Raw genomic sequence first — 12707 nt, 5'->3', positions numbered from 1 at the left:
TTTTCAAGTTTTTTTTCCTGGGTTTATCACGGTGCAGCAGCGGACTTCATCCTTTCCGGCTCATTTGACCGGCTCCGGCTTAGCCCCGGGCAGGCAGGGGGTGAGTAGAAGAAATCTTCACCTCGGTCCTTGTGGGGCAGCACGGTGCCACCCAGGAGAAGCTGGGTTTTGGGCACCCCGGGGAGCACGGGGGCACCGCGAGGCGGGGGCATCTCCCCCCCGAGATGTCCCAAATCCTGCGTGCCCCATGGGCTGCCCCTGAAGGCGGCGTGGGCGCAGGGTCCCAGCGGGCTGGGGACGCCTCGGAGAAACATCCAGGAAATGGTCTGGAGGAGAAAAGAGGCAGAAGCACAGGAAATGGTTTAAAACGCACGCTAAATGCCAAAAGTGGGAGGCAGACGGGGGGCGGCTGCGCGCCGCTGCGCTGGGCCCCTTGGGGACGGTGGCCCCAGTGTCCCCCGGGGGCTCCGCAGCTGGAGGCAGACGTGGCTGCGCCCAGCCCGGCCACGGCCGCATCCTCCCCGTGCTCCCAAAGCAAATCCAAATGTTGTGCTGCTTCGCCAGAAAGGCTGGAAAAACGTCTCAAGGGCTTCGCCATCCCCGCTCCAGCCTCCCCTCGGCGCTGCGCTGAGCTGAAACCTTCCCTGCGCTGCCTGGGGACGGCGTTACTCCGTTCATCTGGGCGAAGGGGTGTTCCTAAACCCAGAGCTGCCTAGGTCCAGCTCCCCAGCACCGGTTTCTGCTGGCACAGACTCACCTCCACGGGAGGAATTCCTTGCCCAGGCTTGGGAAGGGCTGGTGTAAAACGACCCGATTTAAACCACCATTAGCCCTTCTCCCCGGGGCTCTCAGGCCGATGCGTTCCTTCTGGACGCGGTTCTGCTGGCTGCTTCCAGGAACGGCCACGCATCGCTCGGCAGCGATTCACAGCCCTTAACCCACCCTCCGCTCACTGTGAAACATCGCTCGCGGCTGCCCGGGACACAGAAAAAAAAAGAAAAAAAAAAGAGGCTTTATGGAGGGGAAGGGGAAACGCGCCGGGCTTCGCATGCGGCTGCGGGAGCGGCCCCGTGCAGCGCGGGGACGGAGCCGTCAGGGCAGCGACGCTGCGCGGCGTGGGCCGAGGATCCTCTCCCTGGTAGCACCTCCCTCCCCATCCCCGTGACGGTTTTAACTTTTACGGTCTCCCTGGAGACAGTTAAGCAACTTTCTGGTGTTTTCCGGTGCTAAAGGGCCCTGGGAGCCGAAGATGCACGGAGAAGCCTGTGAGTTAATATTTTTTCCTGCCCTTATTCTGCTTCCTCACGGCCTCACTGAAGCCGATCCAGAGCGCGATCCGACGGAGTTTGGCCGCAGCAATTTCCGGTTTTGTTTTGTTGTTTCTTTCTTTTTTTTTTCTTTTTTTTTTTTTTTTTCCTGTTCCACCAAGACACGAGCCAGAATTAATCCGCTCCTAATCGCGGCGTGCAGCCGGCCGGGCTGACCTCCGCACGTCCTTCCCTGCGCCCAGCGGGGACCGTCCCCGGGTGGGACCCTCCTGTCCCCGTCCCCGTCCTGCCGGTGCCTGCTGCGAGCCCGGCTCTTGGCAGAGCTCCCCAGCCCTTCCTGCCTCGCCTCCCTAGCCGCGAGCCTGCCCGGCCCCGGCCCAGCCATGCGGGCTGTGTTTGTACACAGATGAGTAACAGCTCCGGCGCTCGCACAGCGCCCAGCCCGCTGCCGGCAGCAGCGCCGTAAGTACGGGCACACTCGCTCCTCTTTCCTTGCCTCCAGCAGCTTTTGGCAACTCCTCGCTGCCGGCCGTGCTCCTGTGCTCAGGCTCTTTGGGGGGGGGGTTTCCAGCCGGGGGGAGACGGGGTCTGTGTGATGTGGGGTGCGCGGGGCGGCCGGGAGCTTCTCACGCGTGCCGTAGGCAGCCGGAGGTGGGAAGGAGCGGCGAGCGGCGGTGCTGCCGGGGAGGCGCCTTGCCGCTGCCGCTCGTGGCTGCGGTTCGTACGAGTTGCATCCCGAAGCCTTTTACCAGCTGGACGAGGAGGGGTGGGAGCGCCAGGGCTGCAAGGAGCTCACGCACGTGCCTGAGTCTCAGCTGTCTGGGAGAGCCTTGAGCTTGTGCGTGTACTTGAACTTGCTCGCTTGTCTCCGCGCCGGAGCAGCTGACGGCCTGCCAGCAGCGGCGCGTCCCGCGATGCTCACCCTGGGGAGCAGCACCCCAAGGGGCCCGGGCGCTTGTTTTGCAGCTCAACCGGTCCCTCTCCCGTGCGGCCATAAGGAAGCCGTAAAAGTTAATAATTAACAGCTAAAATATTTTTCCCTCCACTGAAATACGCGGCCGCATCCTGCTGGGCTCCGGGCTCACGCGCGTGCAGGGCGGATGCGGTGACAGGGACGGGTACAGGGCTCGTGCGTGGCCGTGGGGACGAGGAGGAGGAGCAGGAGGAAGACAAGCAGGAGGAGGAGAAGGAGCAGAAGGAGGAGGAGGAGGAGGAGGGTGTGTTTGCAGCCAGCTGGGTGAGCCTCCAGGGTTCGTAACCGGCTGCTCCGAAAGCCGCCGCTCGCAGAGGTCGCGGCTCGATGCGCGGCCGTCCCGCCAGCCGCTGCCTTGCCCCTGCCCGCGGCTGCAGGGGCGACGCTGCCCACGTCGAAAAAAGCCAGCCGAGGCAGCGGGAAGAAATGGGACTGCAGGGTGTGCCCGGGCTGCTCACGCAGCCTGGATTTCGGGTGACTCATTTTGCTCTTAAAAACACAGGCTCGTGCTTGGGGCTGGCACGGGAGCTGCGGGCGGAGGGCGAGGGCCCCCGCGGGGACAGCGGGGAGCAGCCCGGCTGCCAGGGGCCAAGTCCCTGTCCCCGGGGACCCGCGTTTCTCCATCGCTTCCTTGGTTTGCCGAGGTCACTGTCACCCCGCAGGCCTGTCTGCAGCACCCCGTGCTGCTCCCAGCTTGGAGGACTTGTGAACGCGGCGGGTGCTGCCCCGTGCACTGAGAGGGAGGCTCTCGGGCACCTTGCGCTCATCTCCTCATCTCTGGTGTGCCGCCACGCCTGCGCTGGGCTTCTCCTTCCATCCGGGGTGCAGACGCTTTGGGCATCCCTCTCCCTGTCCCTGCCCCTGTCCCTGTCCCCGGGTTTGCACCCTGCGACCCCGCAGAGCCGCGGCGTGCCTGGGCGCCGACCTCGCCGCATAGCTCGCACGGCTCCCGCGCCTTCGCCCAGATAAGAGAAAGTATTTTTGTTCCGTCCCATTGTCGCCCTCATTTGTGTTTATATCAGACGTGCCACGGGGACAGGAACAGGCAGAGCTCTGTGCCAGGGTGGCCTTTGCTGGTGGGGAATGCAAATAAGCAGCGAGGGCCCTGCTTCTCCGAGCCCCTGGCGGTCTGGAGGGGGTCCCTGGGGGCTGCGCGGGGCGAGGAGCCACAGGGGACACTGGGGGACGGGTGGGCTGCTTTGGGGCACTGCCGGTACTGCAGCAGCCGAGGAGAAGGTCTTAAAGATTGAAGTCTAATCTTTAACCAAAGGCATTTCCAACTTTATTCTGTGTCAGGTTTATTGCTCTCTTGCCTCGTTAATTTTTTCCCTTCTGTTAACCACCTCCCAGCCGCTGCCCTCCCCGGGCACCTCCCGCCTCCCACATGCCACGGTGTTCCCCATGCCCGTGGGATGCACAGAGGCAGGGCACGGGCAGGTGAAGCTGATGGGCAGTGCCAGGGGTGGGGAAGGGCAGTGCCAGGGGTGGGGAAGGGCAGCAAGGGGCTTGGGGCAGGACCCTGCAGTGCCTCTGTGCTGAAGCTGCCACCAGCTCCGTTCGGTGAAGCTGGAGCTACGTGGAGGGAGCGGAGGCACGGGCACAAGCGGGGCAAACAGCAGGGCTGTTGCTTGCTGCCTCGGTGCTGCTCTTTGCCCAAAACGGACCTTTTTTCACCTTGGTTTCACAGCCCAGGGGTGGAGGCGGAGAGGGGAGCGGCGGCGCTGCTGGGGCCATCAGTGGGTAAGTGCTGGAGACGCCGTGGCTGCTCCGTGCCCCCGGGGTGTTTGGTGGGGAGCACGTGGGGGCACCAGTCCGGGCACCCCCCCACATCCCCCCACATCCCTGGGGTGATCTGTCCCTGCCCTATTCACCCCTTTTCCTCCCAGGTACGGGTGGCAATGGGGGGTCCCCACACAAAGCCCCAGGCTGGCTGCCAGGCCACCCCTGCAGGGGTGGGTGCCATCTCCCAGCCCCAGTATCCACACCATGGAACCCCCCCCCCCAAAGAAGCGTTTGGCACCGTCGGGTTTGGGACCGCGTCCCTGTGAACACTTGTGCCCCCCAGGCCACCCGTCCGGAGCACAGGGACATCACCTTGGCCGTCACGGGGCAGCCACATCCCCATCCTTTTACCTCCCCAGTGCCACTTGGTGCCTGGCCGGGCAGCGATGCGTCCAGGCAGGGTGTGAGGCACCGCCGGGGCTCGTCCCCGAGGCCGCCGAGCCGACGTCGTCCCTCGGAGCCGCCGTCCCGACCGCACGATGCTGAGCCTCAAGTTACCCCGGCTGCTCAGCATCCACCAAGTGCCTAAGGTCAGAGCGGAGCTCCTTGCCCCTAAGCCCGAGGCTGGGTGGGATTTGGGGAGGTGACAAGCGGCAGCAGCGTGCCAGGGTGGCCATCGGTCCCGGATCCTGAACCCTGGCACCTCGACTGCCCGTCCGGCTCTTTGGGGAGGATTCGCCACCGCTCCTTGCCTTGCAGGGCTACCAGGAGCAGGGCATCCTCTGCGGGTACCGCCCCCCGCGGAGCTCGGCGGCTGACTGCCTCCTCAGCGTCTTCCAAATGACCAACGAAACGCTCAACATCTGGACGCATTTCGTGCCCGCCTGGTACGTGCCGCCGGGGGAGGTCGGGCAGGGACGCGCCGGGCGCGACGCTCACCGCCTCCGCCCGCAGGTACTTCGTGTGGACCCTGGTGGGGCGGCTGCGGGGGCCGGGGGGCCCGGGGGACCCCCACGCCTGGCCCCTCCTCGCCTACCTGCTGACCTGCTGCATCTACCCCCTGGCCTCCAGCTGCGCCCACACCTTCAGCCCCATGTCCACCCGCGCCAGGCACATCTGCTACTTCTTCGATTACGCGGCGCTCAGCATGTACAGCTTGGGTAAGGGCGGGTGGCGTCACCCTTGGGGCGGCGAGCCCGTGAGGATTTCGGTGGGGTGCGGGTGGTTTTGGAGAGCACATCCGGCCCGAGAGCCGAAGAAATGGGGTTTGGGGTTTGGCGCCAGGTGAAGCCGGGGCTGGCGATGGGATGGGGATGGTGCAGCGCCGCTCACCCCCCCGTGCCCGGGGTTTTGCTGTGCTGGCGAGGGAGGGCGCTCGGTGGGACGTGGCGGCTCCAGCCGCGCTCAGTGAGACATTTCGGACATGGATCCGCGTGACACAAAGTGCTGCGGTGATCACAGAGCAGGGGGGGGGACGTGAAGCACCCGTGACACCGCCGTAAATAACGATTTGGGGCTGGGTTTAATCCCTGGCTGTCCTCGGGGCAGAGCCCTGGTGGCGTGGCCCTCTGCGGTGCTCCAGGTAAATAGAATAAGGGAAAAAAGAAACACATCAAAGACAAATGATGGCAGGGAAGCCGGTAACCTGTGGGAGCTGGGGGGGGAGCAGCAGCAGCAGCACCCTCCCGGTACGTTTTCCCTTTCCAGGTTCTGCGCTGGCGTACTCAGCGTACGTTTTCCCAGCCGAGTGGGTCAGCAGCACCTTCCACCACTGCTACGTCCCCATCGCCGTGTTCAACACCGTGGTGAGCACCAGCCTGTCCTGCTATTCCAGGTACGGTGCCTTCTGCTTTATCTGCCGCGATCGCTACAGCATAATCATTAATTAGTGCTATTAATGAAGCTTTTGAACTGCTGGCTCTATTGTAACAACCTGAGCCTTGCGCTCGGGAAATGGGAAGAAGAGGATTTTTGCTCCGTGTTGCTGGCACTGGGGCAGGCTGGCAAACAGAAATGAAAACAACCGGAGCAGCTTTAATTCGGGGAAGTGCCAAAGGTGTTTTCGTGGTGTGGCAGGAGGAGGCACAGCTCCAGCCGTGCTTGGGCTGCGGCTTCTCTGCCGCCACCTGCGAGCGGGGCGGCTCCGAGCCACGGGCACGTGCTGCATTTTGAGGATGAGCTCCGCGTGTGCACGGATGTGTCTGCGTGCCACCGGCCTGCAGCGGAGGAACCTCGACCTCCCGCAGCCAGCTGCGTTATTTTTGAAGCAGGGGCAGCGTTACGTGTGTGGTGTTTTGCTCCTGAGCCGGCTTGGACAATTTGTTTTGAATAACTCTTAAAAAATATTTAAAGTACTCAGATGGTTTCCAGCTGTGCTTGCTGTGCTGGGTCTCCGGCTGCAGTTTGGTTCCAGATCATTCGTGGTCGGTACCTCCTCGAAGGCTTGGGTGTGCGAAGCACTCGTACCTCCTGGTGTTCCCTGCGGGTCCTGCGATTTTGGCCGCTGTTGTGCCGGGAACAGAAGGATCTGCTCGCCCTTTGGGCTGCGGGTTACCTGGGTAGCCCCGCGGGACAGAGGGTTTGGAGCTGTGGCAGCAGTACTGAGCAGTACTGCAAAACCAAGGGTCGCTCCTGGGTCCCTTTGTGGGTCGTGCCAGCTGAGGCTGGGTATTTTGTCCTCATTTCTTTCTCCTTTCTTTCCCTCTCTTTCCTCCCCTCTTATTTTTGTGCGTCTCTTAATGGTCTCATTAGAGGGGCTTAGCAAAGGAAGCCCGCTGACCATGTGCTAACCCTCGTACTTACCACCAGGAAATATCAGCAACCTGAGATCAGCTCCAGATTAACCAGGATTTATTTTAATTCTTCGTCCTCAAATGTAATTGTCAGCATCCTTCAGCTACGAAACTTTAAGTACAGTTCTGTCGAAACCACACAACTATTGATACACGACAGAACTGCAGATCCTAGGGACTCGGGAATTTTTGTTAGAGAAGTAGAAAAATCCGTCAAATGTCAGCACAAAAAAAAAATCAGCAAAAGGCAACAGTGGCCGCGCTGGGGCCACCCCGAGGCGGGGCGTCAGCAGGGAACAGACCCGAAATCGAGCCCCTAACCTCTGCCCTAAGAACACGGAGTCACCAAGCAGGGAAACCCACGCAGACGGAGTGAAATAAGGGTGCCTGCCCTTTGCACGACGCTACCTCCCCTCGCCGCGCGCCCGCCCGCGTTCCCCGCCCTGCGGGATGAGCAGCCCCACAAAAGGTTCCTTTCATGCCTGTGGGCTTGGCATTTCCCCGCCGACTTGTGCAGGAAAGCAGAAAAACCTGCATGGGCTTTTCATGGGGAGAACAGAGCCCGCCTGAGCCGCGCCGTGCTGGCTGAATGGGGCAGTGTCCCCCCGCCGCCTGGCCCTGCGCCCGGGGGCTCCGCCGGCACCCGCGGCCCCCTCGGGCCCGGACCTGGCCGAAGGAGAGGGCATGGAAGCGGGCGAGCAGAGAGCAGTGCCAGGCGGGGAAACCACAGCAGGAAAACGCGGCGGGGGGTAGTGCAGAAAGGGGTGAAAACAGAGCAGGAGGCGTCTTGACATCGGCCGGACGCCTCCCTCCCAGGGCTGAGCGAGCCACCAGCCGTGGCAGAAGGCCAAGAGGGAGAGGACTGAGATGAAAGCCCGTGCGCAGTTGGCAGCTGTTGAGCATTTATTGTCTTTGATGCGCTTTCAACACGTTTTTGGGGTCATACCAATAGATCCGGTGGCTCTGGCAGGCGGGCAGGGGCTGGGCTCGAGCTGCCCACGGGTGGTGGTCAGGAGCATCCCGGTGCCTGCCCTGCGCCTCTCCGTGGGCTTTTTGCCTCCAGATTGCATCCGAGTTGTGCTCCTCGGGTGGCGAGAGCAGGCTGGGGACTCGGCACCTGGCTTGCGGCCCTGCTGCTCTTCCTCCAGTTTTAATAATTCTTTTTTTGTGGGGGATCTAAGTCTTCAATTATTTCATGATTTCAGCTATTCCAACATTTCAACAGCATTAATTTCCTGTGGAACACAATGCAGAATATTATTCCCCACCCAGACACATGCTTTCCTCCTCATATGCACTATGAATATAACCCACAGGCTTCTTGCTCCATTATAACCGGGATTTCATAAAAAAAGTAACTTGTTAAATTAATTTACTTTCTGGTTTCAGTAACTTTCTCCGTGCATTCTCTGAAGTGACGCTTGCAAAGTCTTGTCAGGATGTAAAAAAGAAGCATGCGGAGACATTTCGTGCACCTCAGACACACGCTGCAACACTGCTTAGTTAGCGAACATCCACAAATGCAGCTGGAACGCTGCAGTACCCGCGACGCCTTCCAAAGCAAAGAGGGAATTCCTGCACCCTGAAAGCTTGGATTAAAAACCGAGAGTAAAAACTCAGTTAGAAAGTGCAGGGGCAGCAGCTGTTTAACAACAAGCCCTGTTCTCAGCGGCTGGTGGGCAACAGTGGTAAAAGAAGCCAAATCAGGCACGAAAAGATGGTGCAAAAACGATTGTTTTCCAAGCTGCTTCCTGGTACACCCTAAACCATACCTACAGGCGGAGGCAGGCAGGCAGAGCGGTCGTTCCCCTCCGGTTTGTGATTTTTTAATAACGGGCGAGGGCACCGTGCGCCCCGCCGCAGCTCAGGTGCGATTCAGTAACGGGAACAGGGGCAAACGGCGCCTGCAGCAGCCGGCTCTGCCCCGCTGCGTGGTGCGAGATGCCTGCTCTGCTCTCCCGCAGGTTCCTGGAGGTGGAGCGGCCGCGGCTCAGCAAGGCGTCCCGCACCCTGGCCTTCGTGTACCCCTACCTCTTCGACAGCATTCCCCTCTTCTACAGGGTACGTAGGAGGCTCCGGCGGGCGGCGTTCGCGGCGCCCGCACCTTCGCTTGCTGCAGGGTTGGAAAGATCAGCTGCTCCGCCTCGCTCTGAGAATACTCGGGAAAATACGTCCGCCTTTATTTATTTTTTAAAAAGGGAAAACAAACTCCTGCAGGAAAAGAGATTTGGTTATTTTTTTCCTGCACCGGTCAAAGCGCGGCATTCTTTGAAGGCTGCGAGTCGCCGGGTCAGCGGCGCGGGGTGGGCATTTTGCTGGGGTGGGGGAAGACGGGAGGTGTGGGGCGGGGGCAGCCGATGGGATGTTTGGGAACGTGGTGCTCTCCCTTTTTCCCCCGCCGCTGCCCTCCTGCTCAGTTCTACCTGTGCGCCGCGCGGAGCTGCGCCGAGCCCGCGGTCGCGCTGCACTACAAGCACACCGCCTTCGCCTTCCTCACCTGCTTCATCTTCGCCACTCACCTGCCGGAGAGGCTCGCGCCGGGACACTTCGACTACATCGGTGAGTGCCGGCAGGCCGAGCTGGCGCTGCTTGCTCGTTAAGCAGAAGAAATATTTAAAAACGCGACGCCAGGAGGCGACGGCTCCCACGCCGGAGGCCTGCCGAGCCCGCGGTTGTGTTTGAGGGAAACCTGGGGAGTTTCTCCAGTGCTTCTGGCTTCCTTGCAGGGCACAGCCACCAGGTTTTCCACGTGTGCGGGATCCTGGGCACGCACTTCCAGATGGAAGCCATCATGATGGACATGAGCGAGCGCCATGAGCGGCTGCTGGCCACCTCGCTGCTGCCCTCCGCCCTGCAGACCCTGGTGCCCATGGGCACCTGCATGGCCATCGGCCTGGCCGTCATCGGGCTCTGCTCCGCGTCCCTCCGCTTCATGCCCGAGCCTGGGCACAAAGACAAGCCGCACGGGTGCTAGGCTTCGGGTCTAGGTGGCATCCGTGCCGCTCCGCAGGCCAGAGCCTAAACAGCACGTGGATGGGATGAACGAGGAGTTTATCTGCGTACGCTCTAGGAGAAAAAGTTTATTTATGGTTTCTCGAGAGCGGAACATATTGCACTGTTTTTTGTACATATAGCTTTAAAGCTGGGAACAGATTATGCAATGCTTTTAATCAAGTTGGTCTCTCACCACCAGAAATATTTAAAATAATCTTAACGTTTCCTGCAAAAGGGAGATAAGTGCTAATACTTTCCAAAGCAATAGGCATTCATCGGTTCTGCCTTATGGAGGACGTGGGGAGGCAAGGGCAGGGGGGAGCACCGGGGGTACGAGTGTCCCTGCTGGTGGCTTGGTCCTGAAGCAGACCCCGATGGCAGGGAAGGGAACGTGCTGTGCGCCGCGTCCCGAGCGCTGAGCCCAGGGCCCTCACCTTGCAGGTGCTGTCATCTGGGAGGCCAAAACTCAGATATCAGAGGCCTTGCACTAAACCCAAGTGCCTACCCGATATGGGACTGAGGGAGACCAGGGCGTGCCTACACTTTAAATTTTACTGAAATAGCTATTTTTGATAATTATCCGGAAAGTGTTACTCCAAGGGATCTCTCCATGCGGATGCTCCTCCAGAACAGCCCTTTTTGTCCAACTGCAGTGCATAGAGGAGTCCTGGGGAGTGAATTTCCGTGCAAGAACTCAGCTCTCACCCTACGGCTGGGGGCACTTCTGCCCCTCCTTGCCTTCTGGTCTCTCTTGCACAGAAAAGTGTTTGCGGCTCCCCCGGGGCTGGCGGCTCCAGCAACGGGGCCGTGCCCGTGCCTGGCTGGGCTCCACGGCGCAAGCAGCCCGCCAAAAGGGATCGCTTCTTCTCCAGGAGAGCTCCTGAGGGCTTTGGGGACGCTTCCGATGAGGCTGTCACGTTGGTTTTACCCGATACCTTACAGGAGGTGCATGTGATGCAGACGACTGCTATGGAATGTTATCAAGCTCCTTGATAATCATACGGGTGTGTGACTTGTTTCGCGTATAATTACCTCTCTCAAGGTATACTAGATGCACTTTTGAGTGACAACACAATGGCTCGTTAAAGATATTATGGGACAACTAAGTCTTTTGAAAGCAAACTTTCTTTTGAAAGCTGACCAAGATTTATATTAATATTTATAAGCACTGGAACGTAATTGTTTATTCAAAAGTTTTATTTCATTAAAAGAGGAAACTAATATAACTATGGCACTGATGTATTCTAACCTGATTTGGATAGTTCCGTTTCTGTCTGTGAAAATAATCACTTCAGAGATAATTGCTAATAATTGCAAAGCTTATTTACCTTGTGTGTATGTGTAACTGGAGAGGAATCTGGCTCTATCTGCAAGACATGATTTAAGCTCTGTAAACTTTACATTAATTACTCTAATTTTTTTCTTAGTTGTTTGTTTAACTTCTGAATTTGGGAAGTTCTCTGGTGCTCTTGAGGTGAACTTATTTGCAGGAAAACCACACTGAAAATATAGCACTACATTCTATACTGCCACAATCCCTCCGGACCCTGCAGCCCTTTGCACAGACCCTCTGCCCAGCGCACACCTTACACAACAGATGAGTGGATGTGGTATGATCTTGGAGCAGCATAGCCAAGCCAGATTTCTTATTCAGTTGGAGACAGGCCTTCAAAAAGCTGTTCAATGTACTTCATTTTATTCACATAAAGAAATAAAAGCTTTGTGTCAAGTTGTAAACAATACAGGATATTTATCTGTCGGAACATGCTGTTCTGTTGCGGCTGCACTCCCTGTACGTTGTGCAAACCCCGCTCTACCGGGGCCTTGCACCAGCTGCACGCCGGCCTGAAGCCACAAACGCCACTGTTACCACTAGGAACAAAGCTAAGAGAGCATCACTACCCTGCTCTTCAGCTGAGGTTTTACTGCACTGATCAACAGTGCAGATATTGCAGATATGAAGGAGGGTCAGACTCAATAGGTACGCGATGTACATGATACGGCTCTCCCTGGAAAAGGTTTTCAGGGCGATTTTTTGGCTGGAATCCCTCTTTGGTTTTCACCTCTGAACTCCGTGCCCAACCCGAGCCTGTTTGCTGTGTAAACTCTTCAACTTAATCTTAATTTATGTTGAACTCTAGCATTCCACACCAACCACTATAATGGTATTCAAAGTGCGTTTTACCACACTTGCAGTCTGCTGATCTAACTTTTACACCTTAGGTAGAAGTTAAAGAAAACTGCCAGTTGCCTATTCAGCAGGGCAGTTGGCCGGATTTTAGGTCTATCAAATTCCTTTGGGTTAATGTAAAATGTGATTCTGAATATTTCTGAAAAATGCTTAATCCAACAGGCACACATTTTCTCCCATAACAGTATAACACACAGCAGGGATTTAAGTCAGCTGGAATAAAGGTGTAAGTGCCTGCAGCGGGAGGTGTGGGGCTCTCTTCTGGAAGTCCTCCCCGGGTGAAGCAGCCATCAGTGAGGTGAGGATGGAGGCACGGATGAGGGGCAGTGTGCAGGAGACTGCTGGTGCCTGGCTGGACAGCAGGGAAGTTATTCCTTCCCTAGCGGCTGAGACTGCAGCGCTACCCCCAGTCGCTGAGGTTTGTGATCTCTAAGGCTGATTAGACTCCTGGCTCCTGCCACTTGATCGGGTAACCAGCACAGAGCTATTTTAGCCTTTTTTTCCACCTACAGAGACAGAGGAACTTGTGCACATCTGAAAACAAACACACACTCGGTTGCAGACCTTCTGTCTTGCACGTCTTTATCGCCCTGGCATCTGACATTGCAGCACTCTCTGCACAGCTTAATTTTAACTGCTTATATTGTTGATATGTTTTATGGGAACATTAAAAAAATTGTCTGATATATTGTAAAACACCGTTTAAGAACTGAAGGTTACCCAGCACACCAAACAGCTTATTGTCATGATTCCTTTGGATTTTTTTT

At 58.0% G+C, this 12707-nt stretch overlaps 1 protein-coding gene and 1 long non-coding RNA gene across 4 annotated transcripts; one reads left to right on the top strand and one right to left on the bottom strand.

The window, feature by feature from the left end:
• LOC310905068 lies at nucleotides 1-898 on the bottom strand. The gene is made up of 2 exons (XR_014588754.1): nucleotides 758-898; nucleotides 1-326 (listed from the first exon to the last, which is right to left on the bottom strand). It is a non-coding gene; the product is annotated as an uncharacterized lncRNA (long non-coding RNA).
• Nucleotides 899-1064: 166 nt separating this feature from the next.
• PAQR5 (progestin and adipoQ receptor family member 5) lies at nucleotides 1065-11489 on the top strand. 3 transcript variants are annotated; one of them, XM_083850657.1, is made up of 11 exons: nucleotides 1065-1138; nucleotides 1233-1265; nucleotides 1430-1730; nucleotides 3929-3981; nucleotides 4383-4553; nucleotides 4723-4850; nucleotides 4918-5123; nucleotides 5671-5797; nucleotides 8720-8816; nucleotides 9173-9314; nucleotides 9482-11489. In XM_083850657.1, the coding sequence occupies exons 5-11, from the start codon at nucleotides 4503-4505 to the stop codon at nucleotides 9727-9729; spliced, it is 999 nt and encodes a 332-aa protein (XP_083706783.1). In that variant the 5' UTR covers nucleotides 1065-1138; nucleotides 1233-1265; nucleotides 1430-1730; nucleotides 3929-3981; nucleotides 4383-4502; the 3' UTR covers nucleotides 9730-11489. The 3 variants fall into 3 exon arrangements, with proteins under 3 accessions (XP_083706783.1, XP_083706785.1, XP_083706784.1); XM_083850659.1 differs by having other exon boundaries at nucleotides 1125-1265; nucleotides 1430-1734; XM_083850658.1 differs by lacking the exons at nucleotides 1065-1138; nucleotides 1430-1730 and having other exon boundaries at nucleotides 1183-1265.
• Nucleotides 11490-12707: the final 1218 nt, after the last annotated feature.

Source organism: Anser anser (genome assembly GCF_964211835.1).
Source record: "Anser anser genome assembly, chromosome: 10".
NCBI lineage: Eukaryota > Metazoa > Chordata > Aves > Anseriformes > Anatidae > Anser > Anser anser.
Note: the sequence above shows the minus strand (reverse complement) of the source record. Positions and strands in the feature narration are given on the sequence as shown.

Coding starts and splice junctions, on each gene's coding strand:
- PAQR5 (XM_083850657.1), top strand. CDS start 4,503: ATGCTGAGCCTCAAGTTACCCCGGCTGCTCAGCATCCACCAAGTGCCT. Junction 4,851..4,917: donor ACGCATTTCGTGCCCGCCTG/GTACGTGCCGCC, acceptor CTCCGCCCGCAG/GTACTTCGTGTGGACCCTGG. Junction 9,315..9,481: donor GGGACACTTCGACTACATCG/GTGAGTGCCGGC, acceptor GCTTCCTTGCAG/GGCACAGCCACCAGGTTTTC.